This window comes from Empidonax traillii, unplaced genomic scaffold (assembly GCF_003031625.1).
Source record: "Empidonax traillii isolate 1590-97213 ecotype Southwest subspecies unplaced genomic scaffold, ASM303162v1 scaffold15:size5535645, whole genome shotgun sequence".
NCBI classification, from domain to species: domain Eukaryota; kingdom Metazoa; phylum Chordata; class Aves; order Passeriformes; family Tyrannidae; genus Empidonax; species Empidonax traillii.
The window spans coordinates 2,097,793-2,119,403 of NW_020955208.1; the positions used below are offsets into that span (position 1 = coordinate 2,097,793).

Sequence of the window (21,611 nt, forward strand, 5' to 3'; positions counted from 1 at the left end):
CAGAGTAAAGCAGTCAGTGATGCTCCGAGGAGGACCAGCACCTTTTAATCAAGCGCTATAAAAATCTTTAATTATAATAAAAGACTTTAAAATAAGATTTTAATAAAAGAAACCACAGAAGAAAAATAAACACCCCAAACCCAAACAGTAACATCTTAAACGGTGCTGCCCCAACCCCATGCCATTCCCTCCTGAGCCAGTGCTTGAGTTTGGGTCCCACTGCCCAGTTAACAAAGCCAGACCTGGCTTTCCATGTGCTTTTTACTTCTAACTGCAGTAGATGCTTCAGGAAAAAAAAAAAACAAACAAACAAACCTAAAAACCAAACCCAACAAAACCCAGACATCTTGAAATTACTCAGCACCACACTATGAAAGGAAAATGCCGCTTTAGGGAAGGGTGGTTTTTTGTTGCTTTGGTCAAGCAAATTAATGTTTCGCTCGCTCAGAGGTTGCTGTCCAAGATTATATGATTTGTGTAACTTAATATAACACCACACCCTTGTCCTGAGCTGTGTGCAAGTAGTTTGGCTTTTGTTTTCAAATTGTTTCTAGCCCTGGAGCATTTGAAGAAAGTCTTTAAAATATTAACCAATACAACTGTCATCTTCCTGTGTTTCCAGACATTTTACAATAGGAAACAAAGAACAAAACCCTGCAACAATAGCTCAGAGGTATGAATTGCCTCATTCATCTCACTGGAATGTTCAAAAACATTAACTATTTTTTGACTGATTCAGCAGAAAATGTGCTGGCAGATAATAAGCTTATGCCTGATCCAGGGACGATTCAGGGACTGAGAAAGGTTTTATTTTTTCAGCACAGCAAAAGGAGCACCTTTCCTGAAAGGAAGCAAATATTCTTGTTGATGGAAGAGGCTGCGTGAGAGGAGAAATTCTGACATGGCTTAAAGGGAGCTGCTGCCTTCCTCTCTCCGTACTGGCTTTGAAATGGCACATGGCTTATCTCACCCCAATTCTGTAATAAATTAATTAGCAATTAGTGCCCTCTCAAACACACCGTGAACTAACACTGCAGTCCTTTGGATTTGACTGGGAAAGGCCCAGGATTTTTAGAGGGGGTTGTTTTAACTGTTAGTTTAACACTCAGAGCAGGAAAGCCAAGGTCAGCACCGCAGGCTGAACTGCTGTTGAGACAGTGCCATTACTAAAACAAAGTTTGTTCCAGTGCCTGTTAGAGCACACTGATGTGCTACAGGCAGGGAAAAAACACGTGGCTTGACTGCCATCCCGAACTGTCCTCCCACCACGAACGGTGGGAATGGGAATGAATCACCACTTCCAGCACCTGTGTCTCATTCCCAAGACCAGGAGGTCAGCACAGGGCTGTGTTACACCACAGCCATGCATCCTAAGCCATGTCCTCAGAGGCACCAGCCAGAGACAGGCAGAGCTGTCACAGCTGGCACTGGGCACCCAGGGGGGCTTCAGCACCAGGGACAACACATGCTAACCACAGAAAGGCCTATGACACCTCAAAACTGGACCAGAGTCATAACAGAAATGGACCTGTTAAGCAATAACAATAACCAACTTCTTCACCTTGTGGAATATCATCAGCAGGTGGTTACGGAAAAGAGCTGTTTCATTAACAGACAGACTGTAGTGCTTGATGACAGAACATTTGTATATTAACTCAGAGCGAAGTAAATCTATTATTTTCGCTTACCCCACCACCCAGTATCGGAATTCTTTAGTTCAGGAGCAGGTGAACCAGTGAACTTCCAGTTAACCATTCTAACAGTGACTGGGGAGCTGCATGTGTCTTAAATAAAGGCACCATCAGACAGCTGAAGATTAATTAATTTTTTTTAATGAAACCTCTGACATTTATAAGAAGTATGTAATTTTAAATAAATAGAAAACATGGAGGGGAGGAAAAAAATTCACAAAAAAAGTTTTTAAAAAGTGCTAGTTTTCCCCAATTTCCTTCAAAGATTTCATGATACAGAAAGTTACATGTGCCATTTTGGCTAAATTCAAGATAATTTTATGCAAAGTAACGCCACAGTTATACTTCCCTTTCCCACCCCAGACACAACCCACACACAGTAATACAACCACTTAAGCAAATTTCTAGAAATTAGTGCTTTAGCTCTGTCCTGCTCTGCCACACACAGTATCAGTGGCTCACAGCTGGCACAAACATGTAAAAATCAGTGTTTTTAAAAAGTCAACAGAAAAACATTTAAGTAACCACTGTTAAAATTATATTAAGAGTATATCTTGGGCTCAGGTTTTCATATGCTTTAAAAATCACACCTAACTGTAAACAAAAGTGCACACATGTGTCAGTGCTGACCAGCACTGCCTCAGCCAGGCACTTAGAGGTGGTTGTCCCTGACCTGGGCTGAAAACTCAGCTCTGCAAAGTTTTACACTGCTGCAGCAGAGGGACCTCTTCCAAGACAGCTTAATCCATGGTTTCCTGTTATCTTTCACAGAGAGGTCCCTCTGATTTGTAACAGTGGTTGCCAGCCATCTCAGGGGATGTTCAGAACAACTTTGGCAACTGCCTGAGTTGTTTCACATCAAGAATGGTGCCAACAGAATTTATGCTGTTTGACTGGTTTAAGGTTTCAAGGGTTGGAGTATGCAGATTTCCAGGGAACACCTGAGTATCTCCATCTTTCCCACCAGGCTGTTTGGTGAATTCAATCCTCCCAGGTAGCAATTTGGTTTTCGACTTTAAATCCTTTAAGAACTGAACTGAGTTTTCATCTGCTTGATCTGCTCTGGGAGGAAAAATTTCATTTGCAATATTTCTTAATACAGGGTTGTTTAATTCTGGTGGAGAAGCATTCATAGTCAACTCTCTGCTGTGACCTTTCAGGTGAATGGGAAGTCTTCCATCAATTCTTTTGGACAATTCAGTCCAGTGGCTGAGGCTGTCCAACACAGGGGCACAGTTTTTGCCTGGCACGCTTTCTCTTTTGTCAGTGCCAGAACTGCCATCCTGAACCTGCAGCTCCTCTTCGTCTTCACTGCTGTCGCTGCCCTGTATCAGCCCATATCGCTTCATGTACTTCTTGGTTGCAAAGGACATGTTGTTTGGTGAAATTAAGCTAAGACCCACCATGCTCTTGTCCGTATTTGAATGCAAGATGTCTTGGAAAGAGAAATCTGCAGGAGGGTTTTGGCCTGAGCGACTGAGAGACAGTCGAGATAGCTGGTTTTCACTGAGATACTTGAGTGCTATAGCGTTTGCTTCCATGCTCAGATCAACGACGTTAGGAGTTAAGCCACACATGCTGACATTGGCAAATGACATATAATTTAATCCAGGCACCACTGCTTCAGGATTTATGCACGCCAAGATGCTGAAATAAAGCATCAAAAAGTTAGTTTAGCGTTACAGGGAAAGTCTGAGTTTCAAAATGTAATAATTTCGTTCACTGTACTGATATGTCCTTCCTTCTAAATGCCACAGCTCCATCAGGCTGCTCAGCACCCAGACTGTACATTCTGCATTCACTGAAAAACAGCCACTCAACCCCACAGTATCCAAACACTGTTAGAGAGTGGATCATATTCTCTTCTGATTCAGTACAGAGTGCCCTCACATAAAGAATGAAGAACTCAGCAAGTTTCAGAACTGGTTCTGGTTTTAAAGCAGGTTTTCCTCAACAGTGAGTGTGACATGATGTCTCTGATCCTCAGACTTTAGATTCTACCATCCAACCCAAATTTTATAACTAGATAGAAGCTACAAGCCCAGTAATAAAGAACATTTCTTTCTCAGTGCATGCAAATTCCAGGATTTTTACAGAAACTCTGGCGTCGTATCTGTTTCCAGAAGCCTGCAAGGTTCTAGTTTTTTAAAGCATCCTTCAGTAAGGAAACGTTCATTCAGTCTGTTGCTTGGTACACCAATTTCTTGCATACATTGTGTGTTAAGGACTGACAGGACAAGCTCTGGTACACCAGCAGTGGTTATAAAGCAGTGCATTTAGTACATGTGTCATATACTAGTTCACAAACCCAAACCCCTCATGTCAATAGTTATAAGGCTCCCTATTTAACTGAGCTCAAATTCTGAAGTTTGCTTAGGGAGAATAAACTGGCTCAGAACAACAACCACAGGTTATGCTGTGGAGTTGCACTGTTGTTTCTCTCTCTACTGAGCTGTAAGACCTTTTCTCAGAATTGTTTATCAGTCATGAAAGTGGTAGAAGGAAGAACTCCACCCCGCTCCCCAAGTTTAAAGAAAAAAACCCCCAAGACTTCCAGTTCTATCCTATGATTCACTCATTAGCACATTATTGACAGTAAAGGTACACTAACAGACTCTCCCCACGGGAAGGTAGCCCAGAAATTCCAGAAAAACACCCAATAAAATTCAAGCAAAAAGGAGAGAAGAGAGTTAGAAACTGTATGACTGGAAACAGCTTTTGATACGTGGCTGAAGATTAATTAGGAGGTGGTCAGATTTTTTGTTTACATAACAGCTACATGCTGGGATCAAGAAGACAATAAGTATGAAAGTGAAGCTGTACCAGGCAATCAGCCTATGCCCAAGCAGCTACAGAAGTAAATTCCTGTGTTAAAACTCCTTTTTCAGAAGTTACTTCCGTTCCTTCCTCTGTTTCAACAAGGCTGTTTCCCTCCCCAGCCTCTGCAGTCTCTCCATTCAAGGCAAAGCACTCACAGTAACAAGCAATTAGGACAGAACCAGTTTTGATTAGATACTAAGGCCCTGATAACAATTTCATGTACACTGGTGAAGTGCAAGACAAAGGTTAAGAAGCGATGAGAAAATACTCAGCTCTTTAACATTCAGTCTCCCAAGTCCAGTGTTTCTCTGGAATACTTTGACATAGCCCAAATGATTGCAATTACCCAAGCAGCCTCATTATTCTAGGGAATTGCATGCTACTGCATGCGCAATACTTCAAGGATCACCAGATGCTCTAGCAGCTAGAACTACTCGTGTTATAGTGAAATAATCTGACTTACTAGCAGAGCTCTTAAACCTATCTGAAATGCCCATAGCATGAGCCAGTGTTTCACCTTTGCAGGAAATGTAGATCAAGTTACAACCAAATCCCCGGTGGCAATGAACACAGTCTCTTCCCTTTTCCCATTGAGCCAATCTTCATTTTCAGTTGGATCTACAAATTGCTATTCAAAAACCACCAGTATTTTACCTGGCATTCTCCACTTTGTGTGTATTTTTCTTCATATTGCCAGGTGGGTCCAACGTTATTCCAAGACTCTTCAGCTGTTTGAGTGTAGCACTAATGACACTCTCTTTATCCACCACTCCCGTGTCAGTCTCTGAAGCCAATTCTGTTGTACCACCAATATCCTGATACTTAGGACCATCATCATTAACAAATACAGATTTTACAGGCAAGTGATACTGCTCTTCTGAGGACTTTAGGAGCTGGTTTACTTGGCCCTACAGAAAAAGGGAGCGGGGAAGAGAGCACATGACAAAAATATGACATGCAGGACTTGTAAAAAACCTAAATCCTGGTTTATTCTTATGCAACTTCAAACAAAACTTGATGGGTTAATAGCTTATTCTGACAAAGAAGGCAAATTCAGATTCAGTTCAGATGCAATCACTTAAATTCACAGCAGTGTAGTCAAACACTGGAACATCTTACATTTCAAGCTTTCTGTAAGAGTGTGTTCTGAATTTAAGCACATCACATACTGATATTATTCAAGATTAAAGTCTCTGCCCTTTAAGAGACTTGAAGGTAAAATGCTGTGTTATTTTAAAGGCCACTAATTTGGGAAGTTACCAGCTGACATCTTTGAAGTAAGAAATTACTATTTATTAGATAGTAGACAGTACTCCTTGTATGCATGAAAGAGCGAAGTACAAAATAACCACTTAAAACCCTTAGAAAAAAAATGAAGAACCACAAACTTGGAACTTTTAGCAGAGCACAACCCGTGAACTTGAAAACCACACGCAGTTTTCGCTGATGCCAATACCACATCATAACTTCAGCAGTGGCTGTTTTGACTGTTGCACTGAGTGCAGAATATGAAATGCTTGTGAATTACCAGCAAGTCCTGGTAAAGCCTCTGATCCCCTGATGGATGCCGAGGCAGCAGCGAGGCGGGTGGCTCCGAGTTCTGCTCGCTTGTTACCACCACCTGGTTGCTGGCTCCCTCCGATGGTTCCTTCTGTAAAGACACGCTGACACTTGCTTCCAAGGAGGAACGGCGAACAAGTGCCTGGGAGACGTTTCCATTTCTGGAAGAGAACACCAACAGAGCTCGAAACTCCCTTGAAACAGAAAAAGCATGATTATCATTACATCTACCTTATCATTTCATGAACAGAGAAGGAGGAAAATCGAACACTGGAAACAGATCCTTTTGGTTTGTCTGCTCCTTGAGGCTTTGCTCCTTTTCTGCAGTCACTTTCTTTCAAAAGTCATTGGAGGACTGAGGAAATACACATTGCAGTGTAACACTGTAAGAGTTTTTCAAAAGATGACTTAAAACTGGCAGTGGCTTCTCTTGACTAGTCAAAACTCAATGACACTCTATGACAACCTTAAGGCAGGTGAAAAGAAGGTTATTAACAATTTGAGTTATTTTTTAGGTTTCAGCGTTCATATGTAAACTTGAAAGCCTTCAGGAACAAATATCTTCCACATGCTCTGAAACATGACTTATTCAAAAAGCTGGTTTTTTTACCAAGGTGAGTAACTGATCCTGTGGTAGTTTAACAACTCCCCACACAGTGCACACTCAGTATCACAAACTGAGAATAAACACCTAGTTGAAATATTTCCCCAAATCAGATGTGAAAGAGGAGCTATAAAGGGTAAAAAGGGCAAATACTCTAGAATGAGTTACAACATGATGCTCTGCATCCCCCTCAACCAGCTGGTGTGTGCACTGCATAAGCCTTTGGAGACCAGACATATCAACACTACCATCATCCTGAGGAGATCCTTAAGCGACCCTCCTCCCCCTTCCTGTTCCTCCTGAGGAGACAAGTGTAAGATAAGGGAATTTCAGAACTCAACTGATCAATTGCCTGTGTTGAAAGCGATAAGATTTAAACCACGTGATATACCAGATAGTCAATGTAGGTTATCAGCTGCTGTTACACCAGCAATTATTCATCATTTCCAAAAATGTTCCCCTCCTCCTCAAAGAAATCTGGGTGATGCTCTACATTCTTACTATGAGATACTTATACAGCTATTTTGCAGCTTTATGAACCCAAGCTGAAGAGAACCTTAAATGGCATCATCCTAAAATACAATGTTGAGAAGACTGATTTGAATCCATCATATTTATGGCAGCATTGTATGTTTGCAGAGAGTACTTTAATCAAGGACTATGAATGTTTAAGTTATAGTTTAATTACCAACATCTTTCTCAATATGATTATTTTAGAAACCTAATTTAACTGGAATGCTATTCCCCCTCCTTTGGCTTTTCATACTTAGAGAATATTATATCACTAACAGTGCTAAATTGCTGAGCTATTCCATATGTAGAAATAGCATCCACACAGAAAATTAAAAAGTTATAAAATCACTTCTGAAATCAGTTTGAGATTAGTCATTGCACTATAAAGAATCTGAGCTTAAAAATTATTAAACAGCAGTGAAGTCAGTACCTGCATTCACTGCACACAAAGTAATTAGGTGTAAAATCTAGAAAAATTCAGGGAACAGTCACATAACCCTAAATGCTTCATCCCAAGACCCTCAGAACTGGAAGAGTTCTGAATGCTGACAGGGAAAAGCCACTGTAAGAAAACAACTGCCTACAGCAGCATCTCCTTTTCCAGTCAGGATTTAAGGTAAGAAAAGGAATGCTGCCAGCACTGTTCATGCTTTTCCAAGTTAAAGGCTTTTGCCATCAGCTCCTGCTGATAGGTAGGCAAGCTAAACCTGCATGAGTGATAAATGCAGACTCTAAAGGCAGCTGTGTTTTGGTGAGCTGCACAATTCGATGCACAACTGAAAAAGAAAGAAGGAAAAAACACAACAACTGAAGTCAGGTGACTATTTATAATTCCTGAGGATAAAAAACCTTATGAAAATAGTAACTTATGAAAGGCAGCTCAGCCTATTATGTGAACACAAGATATTTCTGGTTACTTACTGGGCAATGTTCTGATTAGCTCCTTCTTCCACAAGATGAGTGCTCTCTACGAAGCTGGGAATGTCAACCACTCTTAAAGAAGAGGCAATACTTGTATTACTTGCATCTTGTTCAGCACTAATTGAGATGCTTATGTCTTCCTTGGAAATCTCTTCATCCTCTTTTTTCCCTTGTGGTATGGAGTCATCTTGTTTTTCTGAGGCTGTATTCCAAAATAAACTAGCACCTAGGACAAAAATTAAAGATTTTCCCATTTAAGGAAGTCATTACTTTCTTCTGAGACGCTTAGGCTTTGTAAAGCTATGGGAATAATTTTCTCCAATTCATCTTTTTTTCACCATTTTAAAAAGCGATTTAGGGTTTAAATCAGCTAAGAGTTGCCAAAACATCATTCAAGTCCTCGTTTCCTCCAAAGCATACTTCATGAAAAGAAATGGTCATATTAAATCATTTTAATGCATTGACCTTGAGCCTGTTTGAAAGTTTCCTCCAGACTAACCAAAATATTTCCACGGATTTAACAGGAACCAATACATTAATATGTAACTTTACAGATACAGCTGCATAACTTGCCTAAATTAAAGCAAATACAGTCTCCTCTTCATGCATGATTTACAAACAACATCAATAATATATTTATTAGAACACTATATGGCACAGAAGCTATTACTTTTCAAAACAGTGTATTGATTAAAAAAAAAAAGACATGGATTTTTCTTTCAATAAGGCGCAATTTTAAATAGAAGATCTTCCTAATACTATTGGAAAAATAATTCTTTCAGTGATGCCATTAGAGCCCAAAGACAAAAGTAACTCCAGCCTAAACTTGCAGATAACACCAAGAGAACTTAGCTGGCTTGTGGATCTAAGTGTACGTTTGCACAGCTTCAGCAGTTCTGCAAAACATTCCCTCCGTGCCCAAACAAATCCCAGAAACATCCAGAAAAAAAGCGGTGCCAGTCTATTTTAAAAGAATAAAAGCGTTACCTGTGCTCACAGCAACGCTCACGCTTCTCCTCTTGTGCGGACGAGGTGAGGTCTGTGTTTCCATAGAAACGAGGTCCCTCTGCTTCTCAGGCTGCAGAGCAGGGATTGCTGCTGCCGGCTCCGAGGAACACGCCTGGCGAGCCTGTGCCTCCAGTAAGCGCTGGATCTGTAAGGGTTATCCCAGAGTTACGGTTTGCACAATTAAAAATACAAACTATCCTAGGCAAAAGTGAATTACTAAATTGCGTCCCTCCAAGATCTGGATTCAAGTCCAGGCTGCACTGCCAAAGAAGTTCTGATAACCTTCCAGTTCTCAGCAGTGCACAGAGCATTAATCAAAACACCAATTTCGATGTTGGCAGGGCTAGCAAAGGAGAGGTTTAAGCACGCTGGTAAAGCCAGCACCAAGACAGCTTGAGTAAAGCCTATTTGCACCACACTTGTTGGAAGTATTCCTTGTCCCTTTCATTCATATACAAAGCCTATTACTGACTTACCAGCCAGACATTTTATATGCCAACTGTCCCTACACCAACTTTGTATTAATTACTAAACTAAGCACTTAAATGATAAAATTGAGGTTGCCCAGGCAGTGTTCACTCTAGGATTTGCACCCATCCTGTCCACCATCTCAATTAATGTGCAGCTCCAGGGAAAAACACCAGTAAAGGCTGCATTTCTGCAATAAGCAGAAATATCTCTCTCCGCTTTGAGAGGTTGATTTTTCATAAAGGAACTACACCAAAAACTTATTTCAGCTGTCATTTTCTAATTTAAATACTGTGAACAACTTTACTATTCCTATCATTCATCACCAGCAGCAAAATTTAAACTCTGGCTCTTCAGCCCCAAGTCATACTCTGCAAAATACAGAGACAACAATTTAATTAAGGGGCTGATATCTTGAAGGAACTTAACCTGGTAAGGTAACAGAACTCAGTGAGATGCCCAAAGCCCATTTTTCCAGCACAGCAACAAAGATCTAATGAATCCCGCCAGTCTGCTGCAGACAGCTGAAATCTTCAAAGCAAATGCTCAGGGAGGTGCAGGCTTGCAGGTGGACAAAGCAACAGATGAGAACATTCTGTGCTTCATCTTTATGCTTACAATAATTCCAAAACCTATGCAGCAGATTATTTTTTTTCACACAGACAAACATATATATGGCAAGGCATTTATAAATTTTGCACTGCAGAAGAGTGCTAAAGGGAAACTTTTATGCTGTGGTAATGTGATAAAATAAACACAAAAGTGAATTAGATGTGAGCCAAATAGTTTTCGTTTAAGGGACACCAACGAGCAGAGCTCATCAGGAGCCCTCTCCATCCCCAGACTGCAGCTGGTATGACAGGCTCCCCTGCTCCAACACGGATAGACAACAGTTAATTTAATTCCTTTGGCAGGGGGAACTATCAAAGCATTATCACTAAGAGGCCAGAGGAGAAAGCTGCCATTTCCACAAACCTGAGCTTGAAGTAATTTGAGTTGTCTGTCTTGCTCTGTAAGAACCCGGTATGCATCTGGAGATAATCCCATCATTCCGTTATCTGATCCTGCTTTAGAAGCAGGTGTGTGCAGGCAGGGCGAGTGGGCTGCACAGCACTGCGGGCTCGAATGGCCCGCACTCGATGGCATCCTCATTCCAGGTGACAGGCTGTTGTCCAGAGAACAGCTCCCTGCTTTCCCATGATAGCTCGGGCTTAGAGGGCTGCCTGTGGCATATCCTGGATTGCAGCAAATATTTGGGCAAGTGATATTTTGATGGAGCACTGCACATGGCTTCTGCTGAGCCATCTCCAACTGCATCTCAGCTCCATGTTTGGGGCTCATTTTAGCAACTCCTTGCCACGAGTTTACCAGATTATAGTGGATGGAAGCAGGACACTGACAGCTGCATGCCGGGCAGCAAGGTGGCACTTGAACTGGCACTTGCAGGTCTGCTGCGTGTCTGCAGCTCTCTGGTGAGAAAGCAGAGTTGTAGAGGACTGGCTGTGTAGCAGCAGGAAGCTGCTTGGAACTGGATACTGATGTTCTCCTAACCGGAGGCTCTCCCTGTTGTGTGACACTTTCGGGATTCAATACAAGTCTTTCCGATGGCTTTCTGGGGTGGTGCACAGATGCCTCTGGGGAAGGCCCACTACAAGGGGTTGAAGGAGAAGATGACCCTGAACTTTTTCTTGACTGAGGGCAAGTGTTCTTACAGGGCATCTGCTGCTGTACTAGAGCTTGCTTTCCTCTGGGAGGCATTGAAGCTGGAATTTTCTGGCTTACAGGGTTTGGTAATTGCCTCAAAGAGGGATCTCCCGTATTAGCAGAAGAATTCTGCCTGTCTTCAGAGTGCTGGGTGGGGTGATATGTAGATCTCAAGCAGGACTTCTTTTTAATAGGCTGATTTGGCACTGAGGGTAGACTTTTAGCATTTGAAGTCCCCACAGGCTTAAACAATTGTCCTGGTTCCACAAAACTCCCATCCAAAATAAGTGACAGTTCTGGCACTGAAGGAAAAATCCTGGTAACCTGAAGGGATGATTACACAAATTTAAGATAATTTTAAAATATTATATGATCTTTACATGCAGAATTTCCTCAAAGAAAATGTTTTAATTTACAATCAATGTATGACAATCATCAGCTCGAAATCAACTACACATTGAATACATTCCTAAAAGATTGGAGAATCCAGACACAGGAAAAAAAGCAAGCTCTCTGGGGTCATTCTTAAAGGAAAAAAAATTGCTTTCATACAGCATAACAGCCACGTGTACCAAATGATGTTCCATGTCATTTCAAAGTCCCCTTCTAGAAGAGGACTACATGTTCCCTCTTACTATTTTTAGACCCAGGAGATTGGTACAACACAACATATTTAATAATCCACAACTGTCACATCCTTCTAGACTGTACAATTTATTTGTATTTGTATACCCTTCAGTAAAAACAGGACAGGAGATCTTTATTTACTTATTTACCCAAAACTACACAGGTTTACTGTCTCAGTCTTTGCTTCAGACACCACAGCTCTTCCATTGAACAGAAACAAGATTCCTAAAGTAGAAACTACTATCTCTGTTTCCAAATCCTAGCATAGAGAGGAATTAAAGTGCCTAGAATACTGGAAAAAAGGCAGGTTAACTAGAGCAGGAGTCAGGACTCTCAGTTAATTTCTTCAATTCTGTTTTGCCCTTCTAGCACTTTGAGACAGAGGCTTTACACTCCTTGGTCCCCTTACAATGAATTTTGCTGCTCCAAGTGTCACATTTGAGATGCCCAGAGCAATTATTTACTCACCTGTTGACTCACTGGGTGAGGACTTGGAATTGGTCTGGGGGATAAATCCTCATCTTCTACCCCAGAGTCGTGATCGCTTGCTGACAACTTGCTGGGTGAAGAGCCCTGGAGAGGACTAAAACCAAAATAAATCAAAGTGAAAACATCTGGTTGTCAGATTTGGCAGTAACATGAAATTTCATGTTTTCCACTGTGCCATCTACAGTGCAGTATCAGCATCATTTTTCCAAGAAGCAGTTGCTATCCATCTTCTCCCTGCTCGGACAGGGAGTTCACACAGCAAATAGTTTTAAGATCAAACAGTGCAAGTACAAATGCTGCTTCTGGGCAAAGAGATACCAACCCTCCCTTCCCACATACACACCTTTTAAGTGACATTATAACAGCAAAGCACCGATTTATACTAAAGATAGGAAGTGCTACAGTAAAGACTGTAACATTGTGTGAAGGAAAATAAAGGCCATCTCAGTTATAGATCAAAACCTGATGGATATGCCAGGTTATTAAAAATTCCTAAAATTTCAACCTATCCAGGTCTCGGAGCTCTGAGAAGCGGGAAGAAAAAAGGAATTTTTACCAACTTAAGTAGATTTCAATTAGAGATTTGCTTCAAAGGACAGATCTCAAAGCTTAATACAGTGAACTAAGCTTCATAAGTAAGGAAGTCTTTTTAGAAACATCAACTGTATAAATTACAACCACCACTACCAAGAGCAGAACTTTGGGTAGTCTCTCTTAGCATACAAGTCAACTTGACCATCTCCCTTGAAAAATATTAACTCTAGGAACAAACAAAAGCACGTACACAGATTTTAATGCAACAATACGTATGCACAGCTAAACTGACACACGGCACAGAAGAGGTCAGAAACCTCATCAAACAAACATTTCATTTTTGCATATAAGTGACGTCTGGAAGATTTACCTTCTGATTGGAAGTTTCTTGCAAACTCTGCTGAAGAACTCAGTTTCTGCATTTTGGTTTTCTGCACTCAGCTCAAATTGGATAGGGGTCTTGTCTGAGGGTTCAACGTTCTGGAAGAAAGTGTTCCATATTTGTGAAGCACAAAACATTCAAACTTTCAATAACTGAGGTACCACTCCCCAAAGAAACAGTTTTAAGGACGTTTATAGGCTTATTTTCTGCTTGTCCTATTCTTTCAAATTTTTCACCACTGCAAGAAGGGAGGCAACTTCCCTTCCTGTTTAACACTGTTCCCTTGCTACTCTGTGAAGTGGTTGGGCTATTTATAGCCATGAGCAGATGCTTCCTTGCTGTAACTGCTCACACACTCCTCCACAAGCCTCCACCACCATAGGAAACAGCAAACGTTCCTATACTGCTTCACACACCACTGCTGGGCAAGTCCTGGAGGCAACAGAAGTGAATCTCTGTTGAGAGGACGATCATCTTCAGAAAGCTAAGCTGCACTTAGGCTAAAGGTGGAAGGCAGCCCTGACCAGGGAAATTTAATTGGAAGAACAGAGTAAACACAGCACAGGACACAAATTAAAGCACAGGACACGCATTAAAGTTGCTGCTTCTCTGCCAGGGCACAGCAGCACTTATTGAGCAGATTGACAATTCAACTTCAGATTCTGAACAAGCCTAGGAAAAGACACAAGGAACTGACATTTCCTAGAATTTCCTCAAACCTTACTAGTTATGTCCCAGAGGCTGTATCATAAAATTCTTTCAAAGAGTTACTTCACAAAAAGATAAAATTGTTCATACTCGATTACTGCAGTGCAGCAAGAGACCTGTTGATTAGTGACCACTGAATTCCTTTTGGCATTCAACTTCAAGCAAAGCACAGTTCCCAGCTTTGCTCTCTAGAAAGCATCACCCACAGCAGCTGCTGGATGAGGCCAGTGCACACACAGCACACCAGATTAACAAATGCTATAGGAAGTCTGAATCTCTGCCCATAAAGCCAAAGTCACGGGCAGGAGAGCACAACACAGCACATTTCAAAGACAGGTCCTTAATGCAAGAAGAGTGAGCAGTGCTGACTTTGGAAGTCATCTCCCAGCTTGAGGGACAAACTGAATTTACAGCAATCACTGGGAAAAGATATCTTTATAGAGCTACATAATTTTCAAGCACTGCAGTTCCATTAGGGTCACATCATAAATCAAATTTTGAAGTACCACGATGCAGTAGGAAACCAAGACACTTACTTTGAAGAGCTGTACTGTCTCATGGCAAGTTAAGATCTGAAACCCCAGTTCAGCCTGTCCACTGCATGGAACACACTCATAAAACTCTGGGTCCTTGTGTGTCAATGAATAAAGTACAATAAGAAAACTCCCAGATTCCGAAAAAACCCTACAATAGAAGAAAAACACATCTTTAAAAAACTTAATCAGGAAGAAGGCCCTTAGATTCTCAATATAGGGAGCAAATTTTCACACGGTTTAACAAACTGGTGAATCACAGCACTTTGAGTGGCATTGAGATATAGATGAAGCAGGTGGATTTATGACTGAAACCACATACAAGAATCAAGGAAAAGTACAGAAATTCATCTCCTTTGTAGTTCAAACCTGTATGATCACTTAGTACTTTAAATTACTTCCTGGAAGACTTCAAGAATAGCATAGAAGAAAACATCTGTAAAAATGATACTGTGTTTAATTTTCTTTTTAGAATTCAATTGAAGATGTATTATAGAGACACTTAGTGGTTCAGTTATCCCTAAACATCAAAAAATTCTCATTAGCAAAGAAATTAAAAGAAAAATATATATTGAAGAGGTTTTTTCTACAAGCTGAGAACAAGGAGTAACAAGTCAGCATCTAACACAAAAGTTCAAGGATAATGACAAGAATTTTTTCCAGGAAAAGGTAGCACTACTTTCTTTTTATGGCACTTCTAATAAGCTTGTTCGTGGATTTTTTGTTTGCTTTTGCTTTAAATAATGTATTTCTCTAAAGCATTAGAAACAGGATGCTTGAAAAACGCATTTACATACAACTTCAAAATTATGCTTACAACTTAAAGAGTTAAAAATGTTTGAGGCAGATTAACCAGTTAGCCTGCAGAGGTTAATTCTGTTTGCATGGTTCATCAAATCTCCCTAATCCAGTTCCATGATGAAATCAGTGAGAGATAATGAGAGTCAAGCATCTAACTTGCCTATCTAATAATCTAATTGGGCCCTTTATCTGTATTTGGATGTATTTAAGTTGTTAAGGGAAGAAGGTCTATTCTGTAAGTACACACACATTTGTTCACCAAATGCGATTTTAAAACTTAAAAACAGGTGTGGTCAAGCAGAAGTGCTTATGCATACAGCATATTTTAAAGTTTCATTTAACTGAAGTGCAGTTTTAAACTGTAAACACCTGAACTCCCTCCCAGCTTCCCTGTAACTATAACTTGGCAAACATCACAAGTGAAAAGATGTAGAGAATGAGGAATGATTACCTACTAACATCATAAAGGAAAAAACCCAACCCAGAATGCAAATACTATTAAAAAACCCTGAATATTTAACAGGAAGGCATAACAGGGCAGTATTAGCTGCAAGGCAATATGCTTCAATATGTTGGTCAGGTACAACCGGGGAGAAAGCTTATGTCAAAGGAAATACCCATAAGAAAAGCTAAAAACCAAAACCAAAACCCCATCACTGTTTAAAGTAGTATTTCGTGCTTGCAGCTTCTTATTTAAACTAAAATGCAGTGACCTTCATGATATTAATGTTTACCCTCTTCTGTCTTTGACATCAGCCCAGCTTTCCAACAATTCAGAAAATTCTTGAGGCCGAAACCAAAACCAGAAAGAACATTTAAACCAGACAGCTTTACCTCTAAACGACACATAAATCACAGGATTCCCTCAAATATCTTTGAACAGAGCCCACGCTGCCATGCATTTCTGTGGAACGCATTTTCAGGCAGCTTCTGTGTTTTACCTATAAAAGTGACTTGCCTTTCTTGAATCGAAGAACTGAATAAATATCGCAAGCAACAGGCCCAGACTTGAGGACTACAGATATGAGTAACTCCGCTCAGCCAACTAGAATTAAGGAAAAATACCCAATTAGAGCCAGTTCTGTGCAATCCCTCAGTGTCAAATCAATGTGTATTAATCTGGACAAACAGAGCAAAACACTTACACTCCAACTAATGGCAGAGCATAAGCCTTGGGATCGGACTCAAGCAGCAAAAGCAATTTCCGTGTTTGGTCCATAGTAAGGTAGCTGAAAGAAAGCAAAAGTTGGGATTTCTTTTAGTATTTTGGAAAGGAAGTCTCAGAAAAAATCTTAAAGAAGAAAAATACAAGTTTAGAAAATACCGTGAGAAAAGAAGTTTGGGGGGAAAATAATCAAAACTACTCTTACTCCACACTTTACAGCAACTCCTCAGCTTTTCATCCAGTCCCCATGTATGAAAGAATTATCAAGGATAAAATGTACTTATTGGTAGTACTAATTCCAATATTTCAGTGAACACTAGAATTAGTATTCACAACAAATCCAGATGTGCAAATCATGTTAAATTTGACGAGTAACTTTCAGAGAGTCTCTCTCTCTCTCTCTCTCCAAATAAAATGACATTCCGTTGCTTCAAATTATTTCCCTGATCTATCCTTAGCTCATCCTACTAAATTAGTTCCCAGTCAGAATGATGATTCCCCAATACCATCTTAGAAGCACCATTAACACAAGAAGCTTTGACTTGCATTCATCTGATTTCCATTCCAGGGCAAGCACTGATGTTGTTTAAAAAGCTGGATGGTGCTTATATTTATTATGTTATCTGGAGGTGTGTCTCCCTACCCTAGTAGGAAGATCCTTCTACTGAAGCCAAGAGCGAGAAGAAATTCTACTGAACCAGTTAGTGTTTTTGCTCCACCCCATTTCCTGTTTCTTGTTCATAACTTGCAGTATTTTTCCAAGACCAGGAGTTCTGTTATTTTTATGCCAGCTATTTTACTAAAAAGAAAAGTACAGTTGAGGTTTCTCCAACCTACCTCCTTTAAGAAAGGCAACAAACTGCCAGGTGACTCTGACAGCTTTAGCAATACCCTTTACTCACCCACATTTACAGGTTCCTCGAACTTGTGCAATACTCATAGGGCTGTTCAGATTTCTTGCCAGGGCTGTTGGAATAATTGGGACAGATTTCACTGGGGTGTATTCCAAGGTATTTGCCACAGTAACAGAAGCCCAGCGAAAATTAAAATGTAGATTATCCAGGTTTTCTGTGAAAACAATGTGAGCTCTAACAGTGAGCAGTTTGGAAAGATCCAGTGATTCTTTGCTGCACAGACTGTTCTGCAGACCCTAGAAGTAAGGAAAAAAGAAGAGTTAAATACACTAAATTATCTTCCTGTGATTACAGTGATTCAAGATGTATTACTTCAGGAACTCAAATCATTCATCATAGTTACTATTGCAATTGGTACTATACTAAAAGCCATTAATCCAGCTCTCTAAAGCTGATTGCTCTACCAAACATAATGACTAACATAGAATACATTGAAAACTAGTGATGCATACCTTGCAATTGTTTTTATGTTGTATTAAAAACCTTGAATTATTATATTTTTATATAAGTAACAGACAACTAGAAGGCTCAAGTTGATCTGTCGAAGTTTTCTTACTTGCAATCAGGAAATTTGTAATTTAACATCTGGATGTATAATCATGAGAAATTAGATCTGAAGCAAGCTTATTTTGTGTTATAAAATACACACTAAAAGAACTACAGGGAAAAATTTACAGGAATGGAAGGTGGATTCAGTAGACTATATATCTACAGCAGAGCACAGAAATGACAGGCACAGTAGCTATGGCTACTAACCTACATAAGGCTTTACATGTTTCTTGTGAGCCACTTCCCTAGCAACACCTTATCAACAACTGCCTAAACACTGCAATTCACTCATGAGAATTAAAAAAAAAAAAAAAAAAAGCTGTTTTCTCTTGTTTGAGTAAGTTTGCTACAATCACTGTTTTGCTGGTTTTGGTGGTTAAACCAGCTGAAAAACTTTGGTGAGACAGGAAGATTTTACTCCAAGATTAAACAGTGGGTAATCCTTAAACACCTGTGATGATTAACTGATTTCAACAGTTTCCAATACACTTTTCAATGACAGCTCATTTCACATAATTAACTACATAGACTTGCTTCAGCCATAAGCTTGCTGTGTTGGAAATCACAGTCCAGCCTCCTGCCTCGCAGACAGTTTATTGTTCAAGAGACCCAGCTGAGAGCTGCCAACCTTGAAAGCCGAGCTGATATCTTCAGCACTGTGCACTATAACATTATCTGAAGAAGGCCCCCAGGCATTAACTGTACATGGAATCAAGAAGTCTCCAGGAAGAGGTGCAGTCGGAATCTTGCCCGATCCACCAGCGACTTCTCGACCAGGATCAAAGCGGTCTATTGTCAGCATTACACCTTCCCCATCTTTAAAACAAAGAAATAAAGTTAAGAGTCCAAGAGCAACAATTCAGGCTTATCAAAAACAGCTTACTCAGCCAGCCAATACTGACTGTTTACCTCATGCTCAAAATTACCTTCACTTAGTGAAAGGGTCCCAAGCAAAAAACAGGAAAGGGATTTCTTCTCGCTCTGCTTTGCATGGCGATAGGCAAGACGTAAGGTTTTCTCCAGCAGAGACAACTTGGGGTTTCTAAGGAGAGACAATAAGCAAGTTTAACTCACAAACCATCTTTAACAAGAACTTTTGGCTTGACTAGTCCAGCAAACCAACATCAGAAGGGGAAAAATGTTTCCTATGGAGAATAAATAGCAAGGAGAGAGAAGAGCTTTTTTTTTTTCCTGTGGAGAATAAGCAACAATAAGAGGGAAAAGCCTTTTCATCTGAAGGGCACCATTGTCACAAGAACTAGAGATGAACACAAGTGAATGATTTTAATAGCACGCAAGAAAAGTTAGAAACACTAAAAGCAACAGAAAAAACCTTCAAAAAGCCTCAAAAGTTTAGAGAGTAGAATAGGCAAAGCAGTTTAACTAATTTTGAAGTGGTGTTAACTCATTTTAGCACTATATTTACTGTGGATGCTTAAAGTAGCAGCAGACTGGGCTCAGTGACACAGGAATGCAAGTATGGAGAAAGGTTAGGAACTTATAAAGCCACTATTTGGTAAAAAATGTAGTAAATGGGAATCTAGGGCAGTAAATACATCAATGTTATTTTAGCTGGGAAGAGCTTATCTGATTTTGACCCGAAAAGCAGTCAAAGTTGAAGCTACTGGTTTATGTGATTATGGTGATGGTGCCTCACCTCCTAAGTGCTCAAGAATAAGTGAAGTGTCTCCAAAAAAGTAATTTATTTTAAACTTCACTAAAATGTTGAGGTTTTAATATTAACTCAAAGAAGACTGTGTGGCAAATTCAAGTGGAGGCCCCTTATGTAAGGGCTATCCACCCTTACATGCACAAATATCCATATACTTGCTCTGACAACTACAAGATTTTTGTAGCACCTACAGAAAAATTACCCATACAAGTAATAATGATTAAATTTTACCTTCCATTTGTTTTTCAAATCGGATTAGGAATATCCTGCCCTAGAAATTCCAAAGTGCTTCAGATTTGCCTCTAGACTAATTCTAAGCAAACAATAGGAAGCAAAACATAGGAACTTTTAACATTTTAATCCAGATGACTGAAGCAAGTCAAATGCTTAGTTGTAAGTTTTACCTGAGATACACCATGCATCTCATTTGTAAAAAACCATGTTTTTCTCTGTATATATTTAGGGGCAAGGAAAAACATGCTGAAGAAAGCTACAAATATGCAGTTACTTGAGAAAACTGAAAGAAACTGAGTTACTTTAGACTGAGACCCCTCCAACCCACTTGACTGTGCTACATCACACAAAGGGAAACTCAAATCTTTCCAATAAAAATCCCTATACGCTTATAACATATAAGCCTTTGTGCCTTGCCATACAACAGAATGAAAAGAAGAAGTGAGGCTTTGAAACATGCAATTTATGATTTATTTTAACCTTCAGCTTTACAAAAAAAAAAAAAGGTTATTGATACCTGTAGTAGGTAACGTGTGCTCCAATGACATCACCCATGGGGACCGGGTCCCAAAGTGCACACTTGGACAGAGGGAAACTGAAAGGGACCATCCTCTCGGGAACAAATCTGGGAAGAGGATCACAGAGATTAAAAAGTGGATAAAGGTATATCGTTATCTTATAATGTTTAAAAGGTGTGACACAGTAAAAACAAGAAAGGGGATACATAAACTGTTGGTTGTTTTTTTTTGTTTGTTTCAAGTCCAGCTCAACAGAGCAGAAAGTTTGCCCTACGAAGTTGTCAGAGTTACAAAGTCAACACAGAACTTTTATTTTCCACCTGACAGTTTCTTCCTGCAGCCTTGGAAGATGCGTAGGCCAAAATACAAGTTTGCAGATAAAGCCCAAGAAAAAGCTGCTTTGGATAAGAGTTTAGGGAAGAAGAAAATCACCAGTAATTAGAAACTCCCACAGCACACAGAAAAGCTTGATTTAGCAAACTTAAGATTAGATCAGCCTCCCAAAGCCCTATTTTAGTCACTTTATTTAAAGCAAGAACACAATCCATTTAAGCTTTGAAGGCCTTTAAAATAAAGCCTTAGCTTAAATAATATGGTGCAAAACTTGCCATCAGACTTCAAAGAGCCCTGAAGAAATCAGTATGTAACTACATTAACCCATTTACACGAGCAGATTCTTTTGAGCCCCGTAAACCAATCGTGTCAAGTAAAATACAAAACAATTGACAGCCCGCATCACTTGGCAAACGCCTCGACACCTTTTAACAAATAAGCCAGAAGTCGCTTTTGTAGTTATCCGGAGCGCGAAACTTTGCCAAGAAAATGTGCTTCCTTTGCGTTTCCTCAGGCTGCCAGGAAGGGACTTTATTTTTAAGGCGGTCCTTTAAGGAACTCTTGCTCCACGAGAGGAACACCACTCATATTTCTAGCGGAACACAACTGATCCCCGTTAAAAGTCAAAAGCCAAACAAGCCAAACCAAAACGAACCCCGAATTTAAGCCTATAAAAAAGGAAAGTCGTTTAAATCCCCCCTTTTTCTACCAGATTTTGGCAAGCACGAAGCAGCACCCCTCCCTCCCACCGCTCTTTACACCCAGAGGCGCACTCGCAAGGGGGGCCGGGGGCGATGCCGGTACCTTAGATCCAGGTCGGGCCGACCGGTGTCAGGGTAGGGCCGCAGCTCTTCCCACCGCCC

At 40.3% G+C, this 21,611-nt stretch overlaps 1 protein-coding gene across 1 annotated transcript; it reads right to left on the reverse strand.

Moving 5' to 3' along the window:
* Positions 1-1,849: 1,849 nt before the first annotated feature.
* STIL (STIL centriolar assembly protein) lies at positions 1,850-21,567 on the reverse strand. The gene is made up of 16 exons (XM_027893808.1): positions 21,553-21,567; positions 20,415-20,522; positions 18,918-19,033; positions 18,620-18,807; positions 17,431-17,678; positions 16,509-16,592; positions 16,322-16,408; positions 14,566-14,713; positions 13,310-13,419; positions 12,385-12,499; positions 10,561-11,613; positions 9,097-9,262; positions 8,110-8,335; positions 6,040-6,232; positions 5,166-5,419; positions 1,850-3,338 (listed from the first exon to the last, which is right to left on the reverse strand). Exons 2-16 carry the CDS (start codon positions 20,504-20,506, stop codon positions 2,513-2,515), a joined length of 3,906 nt encoding a protein of 1,301 aa, XP_027749609.1. The 5' UTR covers positions 20,507-20,522; positions 21,553-21,567; the 3' UTR covers positions 1,850-2,512.
* Between the last annotated feature and the right edge of the window lie 44 nt (positions 21,568-21,611).

Excerpts from the sequence above, each read along its gene's own strand:
- STIL (XM_027893808.1), bottom strand. The coding sequence starts at position 20,506 with ATGGTCCCTTTCAGTTTCCCTCTGTCCAAGTGTGCACTTTGGGACCCG. Across the intron at positions 18,808-18,917 it reads GACCCTTTCACTAAGTGAAG|ATGGGGAAGGTGTAATGCTG; the intron begins GTAATTTTGAGC and ends TTTGTTTTAAAG. Across the intron at positions 9,263-10,560 it reads TCAAATTACTTCAAGCTCAG|ATCCAGCGCTTACTGGAGGC; the intron begins GTTTGTGGAAAT and ends TAACCCTTACAG.